The sequence below is a fragment of the Pelobates fuscus genome, chromosome 2 (assembly GCF_036172605.1).
Source record: "Pelobates fuscus isolate aPelFus1 chromosome 2, aPelFus1.pri, whole genome shotgun sequence".
Lineage (NCBI taxonomy): Eukaryota > Metazoa > Chordata > Amphibia > Anura > Pelobatidae > Pelobates > Pelobates fuscus.
The window spans coordinates 238811759-238835802 of NC_086318.1; the positions used below are offsets into that span (position 1 = coordinate 238811759).

Genomic DNA, 24044 nt, shown 5'->3' on the forward strand with positions numbered 1-24044 from the left:
CAAACCTAGGATCAGGAGAAGCCAGCTGACTGTTTGTACTTGCAGGATCCATTGGCCCTGTCGTAATGTCAGGATCGGGACAGGGATCCAACACGCAGAGTACAAACAGTAGCCAGATACGTATACCGGACCTTAGAATGGCCGGACTAACGTAAGTAGTACCGTATAGAATGGTCAAAGACAAGCCGAGGTCGAGGGTAACAGAAGACAGGTAAGCGAGAGACAAGCCGAATCAAGGGTAACAGAGATAAGCAGAGTAAGGTAAACAAGCCGGGTCAAAACCAAAAGGGATAATAGAATACACAAGCACTGAGTGACTAGAACAAGCTAGAACCACGACAGGGCAATGAGCTAATGAAGGAAGCTCTGTTAAATACCCTGTTCAGAGCAGTAACCACACCTCCGAGATGTCCTGATTGGTCCTGCAGCAATTGACTGACAGGTCGATCCGGAGGAGTGTCCTGATGATGACTTCCTGCCTAGATGGTGTAAAAGGCAGTCACTCCCTCGCGGCCGGCCTTGCATGACCGGATAGACCGCGGGGAAGGGAGTCATCAGACCGTCTGAATGGTGGAACAGCTAAGTCTCTACCTCTTTTGGAGGTAGAGACCACAGGTACCCTGACATTGATGAAGCACCAGCCATTTTGTTGGTTGGAAGTTAGTTGCCTCTACTGTTAAGCTCCTGCCATTTTAATGCTGAGAATTTCTCTTGCATATGGAGCCACTATAAGGTGCTGCGGAATATGTTGGCGCTATATAAATAATAACATAATAATAATAATAAACCTAAATTGAGTAATTACTTAAGGTTGGGCCTGCTGGGCTACTGGTAACTATGAGATACAGAGTCATATCTACTGTAAGTATGTATTACATAGGAGTGGATCTCAAATTCAAGTAAGTATGGGGTAGGTAACAATTTTTGGGAGAGGAAAACAATCAATAGTTAGTAGTTTGATGATTATTAAAGGACGTGGGAAGAATCTTACAGGATGCATTACTCTGAGGAAGTTGTTTTACAAGGAAACTGGATGGCAATGTTGGCGCACTGATACTTCTATGCACTTTGGGGAAATAGTGCACTTTAAATGCCAGGTGGTGTCCCACTTAAGTGAAATTCTCCTCTAGCAGTGTCTATTGGAGTCTACTGGTAATAGAAATACACCTTGTCTGGATCCAAGACCCCCTGTCCAAGGAGAATTGGGAGATTGCAAGGGGGCCAAGATTGCTTTCTTTGTAGCACAATTCTTCTACTAAGTGTGCATTGGTATTGTGTGCTTTATTGCCATTTAAACAGTTACCCTATGATTGTTTTTATTTTTTATGTAATACATTTTTAATTCTTTATTGGAACCTATATTTTGTCTTTCCTACATCAGATTCCAATTATTGATATGTGATTTGTGTTAGTTCATCTATTTAGTTAGATTACTTTTTGCACCTCTTTTACGTGGCCATGTGGGGGTTGTGAAAGATGATACTTAAAATGATACACTTGTACAAGGTTTGACCGTTATAAGACAATAAAAGGAAATTTTATGATAATACTACATATCAGAAGATATTCTACATATGAAGTAGAAGGAATGCTCAAAATAATTAATAAAGAAAGAAATATATTATCTTACATTTCTATTTAATAATCAATCTGCAGAAAAACCTAAGCAGAGACTGGATCCCAAATAACAGCATTGATTAGCAAGACCCAGTACTCATAAGCAACCTTCATTACGTCCACTTTATCGCCCCCCTGGTTCCCCTCTCCTCTTCTTTGACCACTTTGCTGCCTGGCTAGCCTACTTCCTCTCTTCTAATACTTCACCCCCTAATTCTCAGGAACTTCAATATTCCCATTAACCCACCTTTGACCTCAGCAGCCTCTAAACTACTTTCAATTACTTCCCCCCTCAGGCTATCGCAGTGTTCTAATTCTCCCACCCATGTGGCTGGCAATACCCTCAACCTCGTTTTCTCGTATGCATGTACAGTATCTAATATCTGCATCACTCCATTTCCTCTCTCTGATCACCACCTCACCCAACAACCTCAGCCTAACTCCCCTCAACTTAGGAGGACCTCTAGCAGTTGTCTTCTGAAATTGATTTACAACTGCTATCCATCCCTTACCTTTCCTGTCCCTCACTCGCCATCTCCACATATAACACTACCCTCACCTCTGCCTTGAACGCTGCAGCCCTGCTCCAAACATGCACTTTGAGGAAGACACGCCCCCAACCCTGGCATACTAAATCAACATGCTACCTGCAAAGATGCTCCCGTTGTGCTGAACGCTCCTGGAGAAAGTCTTGCACCCAGGCAAACTATCTCCGTTATAGATTCATATTGTGTTCATACAGCGCAGCCCTTGCCCTCGCCAAACAGTCATACTTTTCCTCTGTCATTAGTTAATGCTCCCGCAATCCCAGGCATCTCTTTGACACCTTTAACTCTCTTCTTCGCCCTGCTTTGGCCACCCCCCAAACTAACCTTACAGCAGATAGCTTTGTATGCTACCTTACCGACAAGATTGAATAGCTAAGGAAATAATTCTCCCCACCTTTCCGTTCTCTTTCTCAACCACACGTAGATCATGCCTTTTCTACCCTTCAGATTTTCTCCCCAGCTACTGAAAAAGAGGTGGCTGCGCTTCTGCTTTCCTCTCTTCCCACCACTTGTCCGGTCGATCCTGTCCCATCTCACCTTGTCTTGTACCTTCCTTAACACACATTTTCAACTTGTCTCTCTCTTTTCCGACGTTGTCCCTGCTGACCTTAAACTGTAGTACCTATCTTGAAAAAAAAACATCTCTTGACCCGTCCTCCCCTTCAAACTATCGTCCCATATCCCTGCTCCCTTTTTCCTCAAAGCTTCTGGAAAGACTTGTCTTAATCTGTATGTCTCACTTCTTCAATTCCAACTCTCTCCTTGCCCTCTTCAATCTGACTTCCACACTCTCCACTCTACTGAGACTGCTCTTATTAAAGTTACTAACGCAGCTAAATCCAAAGGCCACTACTCCATACTAATTCTTCTTGACCTCTCTGCTGCCTTTGACACTGTTCATCATGCAAATCAGTTTTTTGCATTTTTCACACACATACAAATTAGAATGCTAATGTTGGCTACTGGACTGGACATACCCCATTTGTAATACCTTGGGTTGTCTACTTTTGCAAATGGTATGTCATCATGGGGGTAATTTTCAGTCATGAGCTGCCATACGGTCTCAATGGCAACATAACCAATCTTGCAAATTTCAATGTGTATAAACTAAAAATTGTAATGTGCTATATTTGACCCTGTAGCTTTCGAAAACACAAAAAAACCTGTACGTGGGGGGTACTATTTCGTGCTCACATAACTTTAAACTCTTCAGACTATTGTGGTGATTTATTTAGCTTATGTTTATGTAAATATAAAACAATGCATTTCTTCTTTATTACTACATTCAATATTTTGTAAATTTCTTCTGCTTTAGATGCACTTTAAAATGATGACTGTTCTTCCTTTGTATTCCAGCAGGTGTCTCCAGATACCAACATTGCTTTTTACAAAATTAAAAACTGGTATGAGTATACCGTATCTACTTTTTATGTTCATACAATCAGTGGTTTACCAAGTATGAAATGGTGAACAGAATAAATGTTGCATTGTTAGCAGGTTTGATGAATATCCTTATCGTAAATTATTTTGTCCTTTTTAAACACACATTTGTGGTTGGCAGCTCTATTGATGTAATATATTATATTATAATATCATTATATCATTATTATAATTATTTGGATGAATGATGTATTGCTGTTATTTGGTAAAAAAAAACCTACACTTAGTGATGAGTGGGTATAATTAGAGCGAATTAAAGGGGAACATGCTATATGTATGTATAAATGGATTGCTAATTGTGCTAACGATACAACCCCTATATACATAACATAGCACATGTAGGATTAGGTGGAACAAGAACATTGAGGACTATGAGAAGATGAGAAAGCAGTGGAATAGAAAAGTTTCAAGTGGGATATATCAGCTTTGTAGATTAGCATTAGGATATTATATTAACTCCTACAGAGGACTGCATTAAAGAATGACTAACAAAAGGGTAAGATGTGAGATGAGCAGGGCATGAGGAATACAAACCTGGCAGTAGCATTACTTATGGAATGTAAAAGGGTGAAAAGCTTTAGTTGGACACATGGTATATTTTTCAGGTGATGAAGACAGAAAGAGGCAGATTAAAAAAGAATCCCATATTTTTAATCCTGGGTTTTGTTATCACAAATGCAACTCAGAATCATGAAACTAAGCAAATGGCTGGTTCATTCCTTATGTTGTTTGTTTCGTGATTCAGACATATAGTGTTTTTGAGATACATAATTCAGATGACTTGCCAAAAATTCAAACAAATCTTGATTATTGCAAAAGTCTAGGAGGTGTGATGGTAACTCAATTGATCTAAAGGTAGACTGAAAAAGGAGGTTAAAGAAGGCTTGCGCTTGATGAAAGAAATACAAATTCTATTGTGGAGATACTGAGCTTTAAGAGTGTGTCTAGGAAAGCTAGAGAGCATCAAATTGTAGAAGCATGCCAAGTGGGACACATGTACATAATGTAAGCGTCTTATAAAGTTTATATTACAAAGTTAATCAAAAACATATACTGTTCCCTACAGTGCAATACAAAAAGGAAATGCTGATATTTGTACATATACTCTATATGGTGTGAAAATGTAGTTACAATTAACTATAATTAAAGTTATGGGGGGTAGGGGGAAGGGGGATAGATCATATGCCAATGAATGTCTTGTGATTTCCATAGACGAGAACAAAAAATTATAATAAATTGAGTGTCTGATTATTGTTGTCTTTCATCAATATGTTTGGAAGGTATGATAACTTGAACCTCAGGACTGGACTGGAGCAAGCCTGAATTTGTGATAGCAGGCAAGCTTTGATATATGTTAAAATGTAAAGTGAAATTTGAGAAAATAATCTACGTTTTTCAAGCTGTTTTGTGAATGAGGAGCTATTGATTGGCTTAAGAGTGTCAGTTAACTCACTCAGCCAATTATCGGCTAAATCAAGGCTTTTTCTTTCAAGAATCGAAGATAACATGGAAAGGTGGGACACAGCTAAATGTAGTTGGATTAAACCAATTGTGAACGGTAAGCCAGAGCCGGGAACCTCCTGGTACCATACTTAATTCCTATGAAGTTGTTATGGTGCCCAGAGTGCTCGTTTAACAAAAGAGAAGAATACACTCACCTGGATTTCCCATTAAGCAGAGTAGGTACCTGCCTACAGTCACATGTTTGATGGGTGCTCCTACTCTGCCTGATAACCTTTTCCTCCTTACTTGCTGAATGGTGGTTGGTGACCAAAACCCGAAACAGAGGCTGCTGGACTCTGGGATCACTGTATTTGGTCTGTGTTATCATTATCTGTGCATAACCCTGCTCCCTCAGACTGAGCTTGGCAATCTCATGGATGGAAAGCGGACAGGAACGGGGCCCGAATGACAAACTCAGAAATGACAAGTGCACACATAGTGTACACATACTGCTCCCCACACTGTTACACACTTGCACACTGCTACTTATATTGATGCCACACTGTCTACAACACACTAATTTACACACTGTTGCACACACTGCTACTATCCACACTTGTTTTCAAACATTCTAAAAGAAATGTGTGCATAAACATAATCAGAGTAATAGAAATATTATTGATTATCGAAGTTTTATATTTTTTTTTAATTACATATAATTTAGTCCATAAATAATCATGCAATAAAATAGAATATTCGGGTTGCGTTAAACTAGGCATGTGACATTTTATACTGAAGTAGCAGCTGTATAGTAAAGTCTAGCAGCTGCCTCTATAATGAGTTTGTTTAGGAAGAGACTGCCGGTGTAGGCATAGGGCGAATCCTGAGGGATGTATTGTGCTGGATGGAATATGATCATCTTGAATTGTTATTGCAATTGTTATTTGCAAAGTCGTACTAACTGCATATATCTCTATTTAAGATTATCTATCATTATTGGTTTATAAAAATATCTGATTTTATTAGGGGTACATTATTGATATTTTCCATTCCACAGGCCAGGGGTAGAGGAGCTGGTTAGGTATTTGCTAGGCCCACATTCAGTATGGGTTTTCATCCACACTACCACACACAAGCTATGCACCATTTGCAAGAAGTAGTGAGAGACACACAAAGTTATACTGATCTGTGCTATTAAGCAACACCAATTTTTTTTCAGATTTTTAATGTAAATAATTTTATCACTTAAAAAAATCACTTAATCACTTAAATAAAATGCTGACTAGTACATAAAGTCTATAATCTATAAAAGTATTGATGACAAAGGCGTGCGCAGCCTATTGCGTGTATATTTAACAATGACCAGATTAAGCAATTCAGGCCTTGGGTATGGGTCTTGATTTTAGCTGGACTTCAGAAAACTGGACCCGAATTCTTCAAATCAAAATGCTTCAAATCTGGGCCTGGATTTAAAAGATAGTTTTGAAGCATCTTGCTAGCCAATAAGCACATTAATAAAGTAAAAATAAATAAATAAAAACCCTTTGCAGTTAAGATCCCCATATTACTATAAGGGAAGTTAAAAAGTCATGTGACAGGTGTGGACATATCTTCTAAATGATTAAAACCGGCGACGAGGCAGCCATTGGGTATAGGGTATGCTTAAATAATGGGGGGCTGGGATATAGTTCTCCCTTGAGCCTACCTGTGGGGGACTTATAAGTAAATAATGGGATATTGACAAATAATGTAAAAAAAAATGGGGCATCCAAGTGTCTCCCCTACTCTCACCAGTGGTCAGCAGTAAGATGCTATTATAACATAAGGAGAAAAACCATTGGTGGCTGGTGGGGCTATAATTATAATACTCAGAGGGAGAACCTAGTTTTCTCCCTCTGGTCCCAACCTATGGGCGGCATGTGGAAGTCCTAACTAAGCGGTTGCAATTCACTCTTTTTTTCCCATCCGTACAAAATAAGGTGTTAATTGAATATTTAGTTTATTACTCGGTACTATCCCACTTTCCAATAAATGCATTGATATACATATAAGATATGATTTAAAAAAAAAAATGCTTTCTTCTGATTTCCTTTATGTATAAATTGCAGAACATTACATATAAATAAAATATTAAAGGGACACTATAGTCACCTGAACAACTTCAGCTTAATAGGGTTGATTAGGTGAGTACCATAGCTCCCTGCAGATTTTTTCATGTGAACACTGTATTTTCAGAGGAAATGCAGTGTTTACATTAGAACCTTGGAACACCTCCAGTGGCAGTCACTCAGATGGCCACCAGAGGGACTTCTGAGTCAAGTCCTGCCTGATGCGCAGGACTCGCGTTTGACGTCTTCACGATTAGCTGACAAGACTTGCTTGTTTCCCAGATATACGGTTTGGCAAAGTGATGCTATGTATGTCACCATACTGACAAGCATCTAAGTTTGACATTATTTCTAAGCCTAGCTAACCCTATCCCTAACAAACCCTAAAATAACTGTTTAGTAGATTGACCTCCATGGTGAATACTATGAGAAACAAATTATTATATTGCCTCCACCGACAGCTATGGAAGCAATCGATATGACTGAATCCCAGGGTGATTAGAAAGCTTGAGATGCAATCAGTGATTATTGCTGGCAGTATAGCCCTTTGACAGCGGATCCCTACATGCATTGCTGCATCCAGGCATCAGCTGTCAATCACAGAGTAGGGCTGCCATGTTATTGTGAGACAGTCATTTAAGGCTATTACTGCACAACCTCAAAGAGAGGCTTCTATTAGTAGCAAGTACACACTGTGATAGACAGACAGGGTTATTTGCTAAAGTGAGCATTTAAAGTGAATTTTAAATGTAAAGTCAAAATAGCTGAACTGGAAAAATTCCTTATGCTTTCAGTTTGGCTACTCTGACCTTAAAGGGACACTGTAGGCACCCAGACCACTTCAACTCATTGGAGTGGTCTGGGTGCCAACTCCCATCACCCTTAAACCTGCAAGTGTAATTATTGCAGCTTTTATAAACTGCTATAATTGCCTTGCAGGGTTAAATCCTCCTCTAGTGCCTGTCTACCAGACAGCCACTAGAGGGTCTTCCGGGTTCTTGACCTCCAGCGTCGCCGTAACACCCACAGGAAAGCATTGAATAATGCTTTCCTATGGGGAAATCCTAATGAGAGCGCAGCCATTGCTGCACATGTGCATTAGGTCTCCCTCACTGGTGGACGTCGTCAGGGGAGGAGCATGGGCGGAGCCTGACCCAGCGCCAAGGTACATCGGCAGTGGATTCAGGTAAGTGTCTGAAGAGGTATTAATCCCTTCATTAATCTCTTCAGTGATGTCAAGTGGGGTGGGGAGGGGGCTGGGGGGCGGGAGGGAGATTGGGACTCCAGGATTCTATAGAGCCAGGAAACAGGTTTGTTTTCCTGGCACCAGAGAATACCTTTAAATTTTAAATTCACTTGGAAGTCTCACTTTAATAATAAAGATGATAGCGATTGCCGGGGATAGGTCCACATCACAATTTTTCTGTAGAGAGCTTTAAATGACCTATTCATCACTATTTCTATGATGCTTTACTAGTGCTAAGATTTACAGAGCTATCATACAGGGTTATAGCATCTTGAAAACATTTTGAGTACTTGTCTATTAAACCCTCACCACATTGTACCATTCTGTTCCATTCTGTTCTGGAGATTGTAAGTATGTTTGAGTTCGGCCTCCTTAAGGACCAAACTTCTGGAATAAAAGGGAATCATGACGTGTCACACACGTCATGTGTCCTTAAGGGGTTAACCTTGTCTCTGCTATATGCTGTATGTCAGATACTTGTTAAAATATAATTTTATAAGTGTAAGGCGCGGCGGATTATGTTACTTACCTCCCCTCTGCTGATGCCCATGGAATAGGCCCATTGATTTAAAAATAAAAAAATATTTGTATTTTTTTTATTACTCTTGACGCGCTCAGGCTTTGGGCAAAGGGAATTAAGGATGGGAACTTAAAATGGATGTAGTGGAACAGAATTTGTGTGGACTGGCTGACAATGAAATTAGTTAAGGTAAAACTGACTGCACACTGTACAAAAACTCTTGCTGCTTCGGTTTGTCTAACACTGTGTCATGTCTCCTTTCTTCTACCCTCACTACTTCCACCTTTTCTCTGTCCCAGACTGCATACCAGGAGTTTCTGCCTGCTACTAAGAAGTTAAAGGGACACTCTAGGCACCCAGACCACTTCTGCTCATTGGAGCGGTCTGGGTGCCAACTCCCACTACCCTTAACCCTGCAACTGTAATTATTGCAGCCACTAGAGGTCACTTCCTAGTTTCTAGCACAGGATTCTAGCACAGGTTTCCTGTGCTAGAGCGTCGCTGGACGTCCTCACGCTGTGTGAGGACCTCCAGCGTCGCTCAAAACCCCATAGGAAAGCATTGAAATGATTTTTCAATGCTTTCCTATGGGGAGACGTAATGCGCATGCGCGGCATTTCCGCGCATGCGCATTAGGTCTCCTCGGCCGGTGAGCGAGATTAGTCTCGCCCACCGGCCGACGTAATCAATAGGAGGAGCGTCGCGGAGGCGGAGAAAGCGGCGAGGGACATCGCCGCTGTCCCAGGTAAGTGACTGAAGGGGTTTTCACCCCTTCAGTAACCGGGGATTGGGGGGTGGGAGGGAGAGGGACCCTCCAGTGCCAGAAAAACGGATCGTTTTTCTGGCACTGGAGTTTCCCTTTAAGGAGAGGACTAGCAAGTGCTAGTGGACAGTCCCCAGAAAGCATAGAACGAGTGCATCATTGGACGCATTTACACAGATTTTTCCTTAAAAAATTAAAAATGAAAACCATTGCAAACACTTACAAAATCCTTTTCCCGGTTGTGCTTTAGTTCTGCTTCTCTCATTTGTTCCTGAGCCTGCTCCAGCCTGGCATCCACAAGCTTCTGCTGAAGTTCTCGTTGTTTAAATACTTTATCCATGTTCTGCAACAACATAATGCATTTCTCAGCTCTAATCATATATGATGGTGCAGTAGATCACTTACTACGGAGGCCTGGTTTCATATATTTGAATACACTTTCTAAATGATTTCATATTTTTAGATAAACTTTAAAAAAAAAAAATTCTAAATATTAAAATATCAAAAAATATATACGTAATTATATTAGCGATTAATATACTGAAATATTCAAATATTTTTCAAAATATTAAGTAATATGAAAAGTTTCTCCAAAAATATTAGACCGAAGCCTTAGCTTTACATATGAAATCTTGCAATCTTGCACCATTGAAAGTTGTTCAATATAAGAGATATAAAGAAACACTTATGGTGTTGACTTAACTAATTGTATTTTAAACTTATTTTTTTATATAACTTTAATTTTATTTTTTTTTTGACAATTTTTATTTGTTTTAAGAAAGATAAAACAACATTGGGGGGATACAGAAGGAAAGAAGGGAGGGGAGGGAGGCGATTGAGTTTTGCCAAGAGTTTCATGATGACAGTAGTTACTGATATGCCAATAGTCATGTACAATCTGTGCTTATTGGTACATATGAATTTGTACCAGAAACTTCCACATGTACATACTACATATAAAGGCTTTTAGGCTGTATTGCTTTATTAGTGGTATTTCCTAGGTACAGCATATGGAAGGACATTACAGGCTCCCTTATTTGGGGTGTGCCAATCTCCATGTGCCCCAAGTTTCCCACGCTGCTAATGTTATTTGGTTAGGTGGGCATATATTATAAGTTTACATTTTAAAAGCTAAGTATTGTACTGTTTTTATAGATTTATGTGTGGATAATATATTCAGTTTTAATTGTTTACATTATTTAGTATTTCCTAATATGCCAAAATATTATTTACAAATGCCCACTAGCACAGTATGAATTAACTTTATTTATATAAAACCATTAAAACAATGGTTAATGTATAATCTCTAATAACAAAATGAATTCAACAAATAAATGAAAAGTTAGAATCTATTCATTTTACAAATTGTGATGTTCTAGATATTCTTGAAAATTAATATGTTCTAGAATCATTATCAAATTTAGTATCAATATGATTTTTCACCTTATACATATCTCCCCTTTATTTCAGCTCACTTTTAAAAATCTAACAATGTAATGCTATGAATAAATACTAAATAATGTAAACACACTTAACTCGAAGAGCTAGTAACTGTGATCCATTACTTAGAAATGAGTAGAACTATATTTCCATGTACCGTGATTGGGCAATATCTTTTATATTCAAGTCATTTATTTATACAACATAGCTAACACTGTTAGGCATATGGGAATTGTGCACCTGCAAAATTGTAAATCTGGCTGTTGGAATATAAACGATAAGTAGACTTTATGTACTATATACCGTCTGCCATTTTATTGCTACTCGTGAAAGGTTTATATGTCTGTTCTGGAAAAAGACTGATGTTTAGGACAGCTGTTCTGTCTTACCTCTTCTCGGTCTTCATATTGGCCAACGATGCTATTGAGTTTATCAGCTAGGTCTGTGTTTTCTTGGCACAGTTTATTATTTCTCTCGCTCTGCTGTTCAATCTGACTCTGGATATCTGTTAGAGTTGACTGGAAATGGTTTGTGATCTCTTTACGTTTTTCTTCATCTTCTCGGACACGTTGGAGCGTCTCTTCCTGCATGCAAAATATAGTAATACTCTTAGAAAAATAGGTGTGAGTTTATAGTTTAAGTGGAGTTCTATAAATCGCTGCAGATATGTTGAATATATTGCAATAGAAGGGGACTGGCAGGGGAGATCTGTGCACCACTACCAGCAGAAAGAGCTTAGATAGATAATGTCCTTTAAATGTCTGTATAAATTAAAAATATTGAAACATTTTACTGACAAATTATGCATGCATTTATCTTATGGAATAGTGATTAGAAACATTTATAAACAACAATGTTATTAAACTAAGGGATTTATTCATTAATCTACAAATAATTGCATTAACACCTCACACTTATTTGAGGAAACAAAGTAATTTGGAAAATGTTCACAACCCATCTATAGTTACAACAGTAACAGTACCATAGCTACTTATGAGCCAGCTGATAACTTTACAAAATAAATAAGCTCATAAATTCTGACATAGGGAGAATCCAGGAATTTTACACAGATGGACAGGACATTTGTCCTGTCTCCATGAGAGGATCCAGTGACCATATTCAAAAGGGGCACTTTTGGATTTTGAGTCAGATTTAATCTTATATCTTCTTAGTAGCAAATATTTTACTTTACTTCAAACAATAAATGTTTTCTTTTCCAAGCATTCACTGTTTTATTTTACATTGTAAAAAAATAATACAAATGTAACCTGTGTTTTGTTTTTGTTTTTTTCACTTATGTTACCTTAAGTGTTTTGTTATGTCTCTGAAGCTCTCGGCACAAACTCTCCAGTTTGCTGCGAGCGAGTATGGCTTTGCTGTGTTCACTTTGCAGTATGTCTTTCTCCTTAATAAGCTGTGTTTGGCGCTTCTGCAGGACCTTCGTCTGCTTTTGTTCAGCACGATATTCTTCAAGCTGAAGAATTACAGAAAGAAAAAAAAATTCTGTTTAGTAAAGAAACACACATGAGTAGAAGTGAAACCCAAGTATGAGATGACCTACTGCCTTAAATCATAAACACTTAGACATAGACCCGAAGCAGGCCTTGAGCAAAGATGAAATGGGACACCATAGTTTTCAAGGCAGGGTATCAAATTAGAACTCACTACTTGCACACAAGCATTAAACACAAAATGGGGGAGGAAGGAGCAGAAATGAACAGATTCTGCTTGATGAACGAATCCAATACGATCAATATCAATGGCAATGAAATGGTACATTCATGCAAACATGCTGTCTTCATTTTAATCTGAATCTGGTGTCCTACTTATCTACTACCAAGGTGTTTCTGATTGTCTCTAAAGCTGGTGACTGCCAGAAAACTGGATAGCTTCTCAAACAATTGCCAACCGAACATAATTACAAAGTGCAGATTCTATGTACTTAACATTTTACAGCACCTGTCTCATAATAAACAATCTTCTCTTGGTGTCCAAAATTAGAATCAACAAATAATAACCAATAAACTGCACTTAATAAATCGTTTAACACCAACTATTTTGTATTAATGTGTTTATTACAGCATTTATGTCATGCTTAGGTTTCATTCCTTATTAAACTCAAAATTACCGTGTACCGTATATACTCGAGTATAAGCCGACCCGAATATAAGCCGAGGCCCCTAATTTTACCCCAAAAAACTGGGAAAACTTATTGACTCGAGTATAAGACTAGGGTGGGAAATGCAGCAGCTACTGGTAAATTTCTAAATAAAATTAGATCCTAAAAAAATTATATTAACTGAATATTTATTTACAGTGTGTGTATATAATTAATGCAGTGTGTGTGTGTGAGTGCTGTGTGTGTGTATGCAGTGTGTGTGTATGCAGTGTGTATGAGTGCAGTGTGTATATAATGAATGGAGTGCAGTGTGTGTGTGTATGAGTGCAGTGTGTGTATAATGAATGCAGTGCAGTGTGTATGCATGAGTGCAGTGTGTGTGCATGAGTGCAGTGTGTGTGCATGAGTGCAGTGTGTGTGCATGAGTGCAGTGTGTGTGTGTATGAGTGCAGTGTGTATGAATGCAGTGTGTGTGTGTATGAATGCAGTGTGTGTGTGTATGAATGCAGTGTGTGTGTGTATGAGTGCAGTGTGTGTATGAGTGCAGTGTGTGTATAATGAATGCAGTGCAGTGTGTATATGAGTGCAGTGTGTATGTATGAGTGCAGTGTGTATGCAGTGTGTGTATAATGAATGCAGTGCAGTGTGTGTATATGAGTGCAGTGTGTATATGAGTGCAGTGTGTGTGTGTATGAATGCAGTGTGTATATAATGAATGCAGTGCAGTGTGTGTATGAGTGCAGTGTGTGTGTATGAGTGCAGTGTGTATGCAGTGTGTGTATAATGAATGCAGTGCAGTGTGTGTATATGAGTGCAGTGTGTGTGAGTGCAGTGTGTATGAATGCAGTGTGTTTATAATGAATGCAGTGCAGTGTGTGTATGTGCAGTGTGTGTGTGTATGAGTGCAGAGCATTGGTGGGGGGTGGGCATTTTATTAATTATTATTTAATTATTATTTTAATATTTTTTTTAAATGTTATTTTTTTTTAGGTAACTATTTTTTTTTATTTTATTATTATTTGTATTATTATTTTTATGTTATTATTTTAATTATTTTTTGTTTTATTATTAATATTTGTATTTTTTCGTCCCCCCTCCCTGCTTGTTAGCTGGCCAGGGAGGGGGGCTCTCACTCCCTGGTGGTCCAGTGGATGGGCTGTAGGAGGGGGCTGTCAGGAAGCTGTTACTTACCTTCACCGCAGCTCCTGTCAGCTCCCTTCTCTCTTCTCCGGTGCGTGCAGCTCCCAGGTCAGCTCCCTCTGCAACTCTCGCGGCCGCGCGGAGCGTTGCCACGGTAACCCGTGGCAACGCTCTGACCCCGCGGCTCTCGCGAGAGTTGCAGAGGGAGCTGACCTGGGAGCTGCACGCACCGGAGAAGAGAGAAGGGAGCTGACAGGAGCTGCGGTGAAGGTAAGTAACAGCTTCCTGACAGCCCCCGGTCCATGTCTGTATTATGGCAATGTAAATTGCCATAATACAGACAACTGACTCGAGTATAAGACGAGTTAGTGTTTTTCAGCACAAAAAATGTGCTGAAAAACTCGTCTTATACTCGAGTATATACGGTAAATAGTTTACTATAAATAGCCATACTTGGAGCTATTTGGGATCCCATGTGCCCAAAGACCTCTCCTTCCTTGTAAGTTAAAAGGGATGTTTCCAGGCAAAAACAAGTCAGAAGTGGCAATTGCATACTATAAAAAATATAAGCATGCCAATGGGGCATTAAATGAAAAGGACTTTGGAACAATTATAGATCACAAGCTAGGCAACAGTATGCAATGCTCGTCTGCCGTTGCGAAAACTAGTACGGTGTTTTCTTGAATAAAAAGGGGCTTTAAATCACATGATTCAAATATAATTTTGCCTCTTTACAAATCAATGCTAAGACCCCACCTTGAATATGTGGTGCAATTTTGCCCACCAGTTTTAATGAAGGATATTGCAGAACTAGAGAAGGTGCAGATGCAGGTTACAAAACTGGTAAGGGGGGTGGAAAACATTAGTTATGAGATTAAGATATAAAAACTGGCATTTCTTTCTTTAGAAAAAAAGGCACCTCAGAGGGGATATGATTGCACCACACAAATATATACAGGGTCAGTACTAACCATTATGTGCTAACCTGTTCATTAGCAGGAATATACAGCAAACAAGATGTCACCCATTCAGGCAGAAAGAAAAGTGTTTTCTCTTACATTAGAGGAAAGGTTTTTTTTTACAGTAAGAATAATAAAGATGTGAAATTCTCTGTCTAAAGACGTTGGTTTATCAGATTCTATCGATACATTTAAAACAGAACGTTCAAGGATATAATTGATATGTATTCAAGCAGGTTGTTGATCCAAGGAGAAATCTAATTGTCATTATGGAGTCAAGAAGGATCCCACCCCCCTTTTTGTGGCATAAGTGGAAATGGCTACAAATTGGGTTTCATGGTTGAACTTGATGGACTTTAGTCTTTTTTCAACCTACACAACTATGTGACCACTAAGTCACTCAGACCACCACATCCACTAGAGGCACTTCTGTCTCATAGCAGCATTTAATTGGAGCTGCAATGCGTTTTGACATGCATGTGCTCTTCAATCCAAAGCATCTCTGTGAGAAGTATTGAATTGGATAAATTGCGGGTGACAGCATGATTGATGGCATCAACAGAGGTGAAGCTGGAGGCTGCAGCGGAAGAGTCCTAGCACTGGAAACAAGATGAGTGATATTTATTTAGATCAGTTTTTACAGGGAAAAGGGAAGAGGACAGTGTACACATTGCAGGAAGGGATCACGTAGTCCCTAAATAAAGTTAGTTATTTTTATTGCTATATGTTCACTTTAAAGGAAGCTATGGCACAATGAAAATGATGTGAACCCGTTGGATACATACAAACTAAAATAGGCATCTAACAAGTCTGCTGATCAGAGATGAGTCTTGGAAACCCGCTGCCTAATTCAAACACTCTGGACCAAATCCAGCAAATTCCCAGCATTGCCCACGTGACAATAAACCACTGTTTCCTCTAATAGATGTAGCATGTACCAATGGTATAATTACTGCAAAGAGTAGAGTCACAACCTATTCTTCCTTGGATATGTCTGTAAATATTTTTATATAGAGGCAACAATTTAGAAGTGGTTGCTTTTTTTGATAATAAGAGGAAGACCAAGGGAAACATTAAGCTTTTTTTCCTGTATAAATAATTGAAGATGCATACAATTAGCTAATGTCAGAAGAAGACAAAAACAGCTTTTGAATAGGAAATGGTCTAGCTTGACCAATTGCTTTTTATCTATGTGAACGTTATTTACTTTAAAGTAATCTGCGTTGGCAGAAAACTAGGGAACCATGGTTTTAGATTTATAGCACCATAACCACAATGAGCTGTAGTGGTTATGATGATTGTGCTTAAAGTGCTGTAAAGGTATGGTCTAAGTCCCTTAGCCACTACATGCCGCTGTATTAGCTATAGCGCTATTAATTTGCATGCACTCGCACCTGTTCCTGAGCATTTTGTTTCAGAAGCACTCATGGCTTGGTCCTCTGCTTGTCTATTGATAATGAGAAAAATTTCACTACGCACTAGCAAGTTTCATAGCTGAGTTAATCAATCTTGATGATTTCAGCCAAGCCAATGCTTTCTCGTAAGAAAGCATTGGGAGTAATGGACAAGGTATCACCTCTACTGGCCATCTGAGTGACTATCACCAGAGGTGTTATTAGGCAGCAATGTAAACACTGTCTCTTCTCTGAAAATGCAGTGTTTACATTTAAAAGCAGGCTTTAGACACCAGAACATTAAGCTACAGTGGTTCTGGTGACTATTGTGTCCCTTTTGGAATTGTAATTTTGTCGCTGAAAATTAAACTTTGTTAGTTTTATTATTTAGTTATTATTTAGTTTTTTTTTTTTTTTTTTAAACCCGGCTCCTAAATTTTGTAGCTGGCTTCTAGATTCCAAACAATTTGTCAAGCCTTGACTTGGGGTGCCCACTGCCATTGCAGAAGAATTTGATTAGCTCCACTGAGTTAAGAAGGTTTGTGCAGAGCTGCATTCATGGTACTGACAGCCAGTAAATGCAGTTTTGTATTGGACTTGTGTAGTTCACTGAAGAGAAAATATCCAGCAGGAAAAGTCAAATGCAGCAAAATTAGTATAGAAGGGATTCAGGGCACTCCCGGACCACACCCACTACAGCTGACTGTAATGTTTATTGTGCTTGTAGTGTTCCTCTAATGAAGCATTATGGTCTCCTCCATACATTTTGTAATCACTCTAGGATGCCATTGTGTGAAGTTGTAATTGTATTTGCATTGGTGAGACAGGGAAGGTGCTCAGACACAATATTTTAAAGAGTAATATATACATTTAGATGAACTTCCCAAGAGAATACAATTATGAGAGTTGCAGATTCCTAGTTAACTCACTCTTCTTAAGTTAACAACACAAAATAAGGAAAAAAGGCATTTAAGATCCGCACACAACAATAAGTCAGGGCTCAACAAATCCCAGGTCGCCATGGCGAATAGAATATTTTGTCCTTGCGTCTGGGTATTGTCAGCCTGTTCAGCTCCTGAACAGTGGTGATTCAGTGAGGAGATGACTTAGAAATAGTGCAGCGCAAGAAAAAAGTGCAATCAATGCAATAGAAGGGTGATGAGAGGACTTCCGATGGCCCTGCTTTGCTGCTGCCCTTTTGATCTGCGCTAAGTGAGATGGGTAATCCCCTCTGCTGAGCATGCAGAGTAACTGTCACCGATAGAGACTTATCGTTCAACAAAACCTGGGCCAGACTGTCACTGAGAGTGTGTCACAGGTGATCTGCAAATGCATGCGCCTGAGTGTCACATAGGAACAGCAGCACACGGCTGCCACTGTTACATGGAGAGACTGTAGCAAGAGAGTGCTAGAGAATGTCAATAGGGTAGACTGCATTTAAGGAATGCTAAAATATGTTTTATACAGGGATTTCAACCAGGGAGTTCTAAGGACTGTCACATTGAGAGACTATAGGCAGAGTGTGTATGTGTCCATCTGTCAGAGAGTTAGTTTATCTGTCTGTCTGTCAGAGAGAAAGTTTGTTAGTTTGTGTCAAATCAGTGAGTGTGTGTTTAGGTGACCGCCCCTCCTCCAGTTACATGGGGAAGGTGTAACGTTCATGGCTGAGATTATTAGATTGGTGATCTCAGCCAATCCAATGCTTTCCTTTAGGAAAGCAATGGGAAGCTATTGCGCACGCATGGCAAAATCAATGCATCTCTATAGGGAGCATTAAGAGTCTCCATGCAGAGACCCAGTAAGCACCTCTGATGCTTTTTGAGTTACTGTTACTAGTCAGTTTCTACATTAAAAAGCATGTTGGGAGATGCTATAGACTCTAGAACACCTACATTAAGCTGTAGTGGTTCTGGTGACTATAGTGTCCCTTTAAAAATAGCTTTTTTGATGTTGGAAAAGTTTGCTCCTAACCTTTTTAGCTGGCTCCTAGATTCCAGGCTGTTAATGTAGATGGTGCAAATGCTGGAAAAATACCAGAACAACAAGATGATGAGAAACCTTCCACATCATCACACTCTGTCTACCTTGAGAAGACTATTGATCCATAAGGATCAAATGATGCAGAAGAAAGAGAGGAACTGCAGCAGGAGGAAAAATCGACTTCTTTGGCAATACTGGATTTGTCTGATCTTGCTCATTGGCCAGCTGTTCTCACCACCTCACTAAGTGATGCTATTGTCAGGAAAGGTCCTGCAAAGCAAAAATCTAATTTTGTTTTCCCCAAAGATGTGGCGAATAGACGTTTCACTAAGGCAAATTACAAGCAACGGCTGCCAAACAGAGAAGAAACCTTTAGAAACTGGTTGGTTTATTCTATCAAATTGAACAAAGTATTTTGTTTTTGTTTCAAGCTATTTGCAACTTAAGTCACTACAAGTTTGACACGTGGAGGTTAAAAAGACTGGAAAAACGTATCTCAAAATCTTTCCATTCGTGAAAAGTCTGTCATCTTGTCGCTGTAAGAGACAGGAATGAACTCTCAAGAAGATTTGGTTGTGGAAAAACGATAGATGCAGCTTCCCAGATATTGTTGGCAACTGAAACACAACATTTGCGAGATGTTGTTAAGCGCCTTGTAGGCATAGTAAAATATCTTGGTCGCCAATGCTTGGCTTTCCGAGGTAGCAGAGATACATTTTAAGGTGAAAATAATGGGAATTATCTGCAACTTGTGGAAATGCTGGCCACATTTCACACCGTTATGCAGGAACATCTGAAAAGAATAAAAAATAAGGACATTTTCCAACATTATTTGGGGAAGGACATTCAAAACAAACTCATCATCTTTATAGTGAAAGAAATCACAAAACACATTCTGCAGTTATTGAAAAATGTAAAGTATTATTGTATAATACTTGATTGCACACCAGACATTACATTTTTTTTTTATTCTTTATTCTATTTGTGCATAGCTTGAACAATCATGTTTGTACCGCCACAATAGCAGGTGCAAGCAGGTTTGAAAACATACATTAACATAGGTATGGCATTGAAATACATAGCACGGTGTTTTTATATTCAAGATAGGAGACATGTTAAAGGTTAAACAATGGGTCAGAGTTACACAAAAAATCTGCCTGTCTCAGAGTTTAGTAATGCAGTATACTGATTAATCTTACAGCCTAGGGATTAACATGCTAGCTGAAAATATCTGAGGCTTGCTTGGTACATATGGTAACATTGCTGCTCTATCTAAATTTAGGATTGGCATGCTGTGTCACGAGCTACCAGAATGTATACATGCAGTATAATCATATTTGCATTGTAATCTGTGAATAACACATAATCTTTTGCAGGCTAGTCTCGCTTAGCTGTTAGGTTACTTATATTGAATCTGCGCTTCGCTGCCTGATAACAGGCTTGAGAGATGGAACAAAGGCAAAAACTTAAAGCATAGTTATAGTAGATTAGGTGAGGAAGACAAATATGCTAGGCAATATGGCACGGTTGGCATTTGCTTAAAATATAAAAAGAAAAATTATGCCACCGTGAGTAACAAATAACCCTGGGTTCCGAACAGAGACTCCTCTAGCAGAGGAGAGGGGAACTTGATCTTGATTGAAGTTGTTCAGGAGGCAGAGAGTAGGCAGCTCCAGTCCTCATGCAGAGAGCAGCTAACTCCCATCACTGGCAGGCAGGGCCGGATTAAGAGCACACTGGGCCTGGTGCTGACAATTATGATGGGCCTAATTACGGGATCTTATTGACCAAAAACACTAAAACAGTCATGCCTCCCAAAAAAGGGGCATGTCTGTCTAAAGAATTTGAAGGACAGCCTGGCATGAATGCATGTCAGGCTGCCAGCCAATCCTGCAGGCTGTCCAACTAAGGGCATACTATGCAGGCAGCACCCTGAGCTTGACATAAATGCATCCTAAAATGCACTCACTCCATGCTTTCTAAGGACGGTCCCCTAGCACTCACATGTCCACTTATCTCCTTACCTTCTTACTAGCAGGCAGAAGTTCCTGGTATATAGTCTGAGACAGAGAAAAGGTGTATGTAGTGAGTGTAGAAGAAAGGGGACATGCCACAGTGTTAGAGAGACCAGCGTCTGCATTACCCAAACTAATTTTATTGTCAGCCAGTCCACACAAGTTTTGTTCCCATACATCCCTCTTAAGCTTCCAAACTTAAAGGGACACTATAGTCACCATAACAACTACGGCTTATTGTATTTGTTCTGGTAAGTAGAATCATTCCATCCAGGCCTTTTGCAGTAAACACTGTCTTTTCAGAGAAAATAACTCTACTGGGCACTCCTTAGATGGCTTCTAGAGGTGCTTCCTGTGGCAGTACTGCCTAGTGTGCAGCACTGTCATTCAGTGTCTCCACCCTCGGCATGCAGACACTGAACTTTCCTCATACAGATGCATTGATTCAATTTATCTTTATGAGGAGATGCTGATTGGCCAGGGCTATGTTAGACTTGTGCTGGCTCTGCCCCTGATCTGCATAGCTGACAGTCTCAGCCAATCCTATGGGGAAGTATTGTAATTTGCTCAGACCACCACTTCTGATGATGTCAGCAGACAGTCAGTTCAGAGGCAGAGCCAGCAGCTGTAGACTTGAATACAAGTTATATTTTACTATACTTAGGGAGGCAAGAAGGGGCCAGGGTGGTGGTTTTAACATAATAGGGTCAGAAATACATGATTGTGTTCCTGACCATATAGTGCTCCTTTAACCCCTTAAGGACCAAACTTCTGGAATAAAATGGAATCATGACATGTCACACATGTCATGTGTCCTTAAGGGGTTAAACAAGAGTATGTGAAGAGTAGTTAGGGTTGCCACCTTTCTTGGAAAAAAATACCAGCCTTAATCATTTGTATAATCACAAGGAGTGACATCAGAGAAAATTCTGTAAAATACCCAACAGACTACGCACAGTTTGATTCTGCTGTATAGATGGATTGCTCCCAGTGTCTCAGTCTCGCAAGTCACCCAGTGTCTCAGTGTCCCTATGTATCACAGTGTCAGTGTCCCCATGTCGCCCAGTCCCCTAGTCTCTCAGTGTCTCAGTGTCCCCATTTCTCCCAGTGTCCCAATGTCTCAGTGTGTCCCCATGTCACTAGGATACGGGGGATATAGTGAGACATGGGGACACTGAGAGACCCGGGGACACTGAGTGACCGGGGGACACAGAGACATGGGGACACTGAGACATTTAGGGAAACTGGGAGAAATGGGGACACTGAGACACTAGGGAGACATGGGGACCCTGAAACATTTGTGGACACTAAGACACTAGGGACACAGAGACATGGGAACACAGACACTGGGAGACTAGGGGACACTGGGGACACTTGCTGGGAGACAGACACTTGGAGACACTGGGAGACATGGGGACAGTTGTGGACATAGACATGGGGACACTGGGACATATAGGGACACTGGGAGACATGGGGACACTAGGCACACTGAGACACTAGGAACACAGACACTGGGAGACATGGGGACACTGAAATATTTGGGGACACTAAGACACTAGGGACACAGAGACATGGGGACACCGGGAGACAATGGGACACTGGCTGGGAGACAGACACTTGGGGACACTGGGATACATGGGGACAGTTGTGGACATAGATATGGGAACACTGGGACATATAGGGACACTTGGACACTTGGGGACACTAGGCACACTGAGAGACATGGGACACAGACACTGGGAGACTTTGGGACACTGAGACACTAGCGACACTGGATTGGGGACATGGGGACACTGGGAGAAATGGGGACATAGTGTCTCTGTGTCCCAATTTCTCAGTGTCTCCCAATGTCCCTATGTTTCACAGCATCCCCATGTGTCTCAGCATCCCCATGTGTCCCAGTGTCCCCTAGTGTCTCAGTGTCCCCTAGTGTCTCAGTGTCCCCATGTTTTCCAGTGTCCCCAAGTGTCTCAGTGTTTCCAGGTCTCCCAGTGTCTGTGTCCCCATGTGTGCTAGTGTCTCAGTGTCCCCTAGTGTCTGTGTCCACATTTGTCCCCTAGTGTCTGTTTCCCCTAGTGTCTCAGTGTCCCCATATGTCCCCTAGTGCCTCAGTGTCCCCTAGTGTCTCAGTGTCCCCATGTTTCCTGCTGCCTTTCCCCCATCCCTCTCTTACCTGAGCTGTAGAGCTGCTGTCTGGACTCTGTGCTGTATTGCTGCTCCCCCACGGATCAGTAAGTAGTAGAGAGAGGCAGGGATATGCTGTAACTTCCTATCCCTGCCTCTCTCCACACACAGTGACCCCTACTGGCCGGTGCTGGTATTGCAGAGTAATCTCCAAAAAAAAAAAAAAAAACATTTTTTTTTTTTTTTTAAATGGGCCTATTCCATGGGCCTGGGCCTGGAGCTGCAGCTCCATCAGCCCCTATGTTAATCCGGCCCTGCTGGCAGGTCACAGTTCTTTGTTTTTCAGCTCTGTCCAAGTAAAGATGCTGTGGTGTGGTTTGTCAGGTAGTGTCAGACGGTTGCTGGTGGGAGCTGGGTATGTGTGAGGTCTTCACACTGATCCTCAGCTGTCGTGCGCGTAGCTCGCTTGTACAGGAACGTGCTGGCTTATAGTCTCAGTACACTTAGAGCCGCTTGCCAGTCAGATGGTCTCCGCTCGAGGTCCTCGGTGTCGATTGGAGCACCCCAGGCCGGGACACAGGATAGGTAGGTTGCTCTAATTATTTCTCCCTGAGTTGCCCGTTGTGAGCGCCAAGAGCCCCGAGGAGGGGCCGCCCTCTCCACAGCGTGCCGTTCAGGCTCAGCCGCCATCTTAGGTGATAAACAAAGTCCCCGCTCGGGGTAGAACCCCAGGGTAGGCCGGGATGACCCCTACCGGCCCAGAGGGGGGGGAAGCAGGGCCATCACCCCATTGCGTTAGGGGCCCTCCGTGTTGCAGCCAGGCAGGATAGCAGGGCGGCGGCCGTCTGCCCTACTCACCACCTGGATAGGGTTGACTAGGCCTCGATCTCGAAGCTCTATTTTCACTCCAAACACGGTCCCAGAGGCGGGTCGCTGTCTGATCTCCGCACCTAGCACCTCATAGTGCAGTTGCCTGCCGTGACTCAGTGCCAGAAAATGCATTTTAGGGCCATATTGCCTGAAAATAACGGGAGCTATAGTGCCATGCATCCACTCTGCTTGGCGGTCCGGCCCCGCCCCCCCAGACATTACTTTAATTGAACAAATTACTATAATTTTTGATTTGTGTCCATCACGGAAGACTAGTCTCTAACTGCTGAACCAGAAATCTGTATAAAAGAAAGATTT

At 40.8% G+C, this 24044-nt stretch overlaps 1 protein-coding gene across 1 annotated transcript in view; it reads right to left on the reverse strand.

Moving 5' to 3' along the window:
* TXLNB (taxilin beta) overlaps window positions 1-24044 on the reverse strand; it is a 119931-nt gene that overhangs the window by 40752 nt on the left and 55135 nt on the right. Inside the window, exons 4-6 of the mRNA XM_063443300.1 lie at window positions 12429-12599; window positions 11515-11709; window positions 9909-10028 (exon numbers count right to left, since the gene is read on the reverse strand). Of these exons, the coding sequence (XP_063299370.1) occupies window positions 9909-10028; window positions 11515-11709; window positions 12429-12599 (486 nt within the window). The remainder of the gene's footprint in view (window positions 1-9908; window positions 10029-11514; window positions 11710-12428; window positions 12600-24044) is intronic.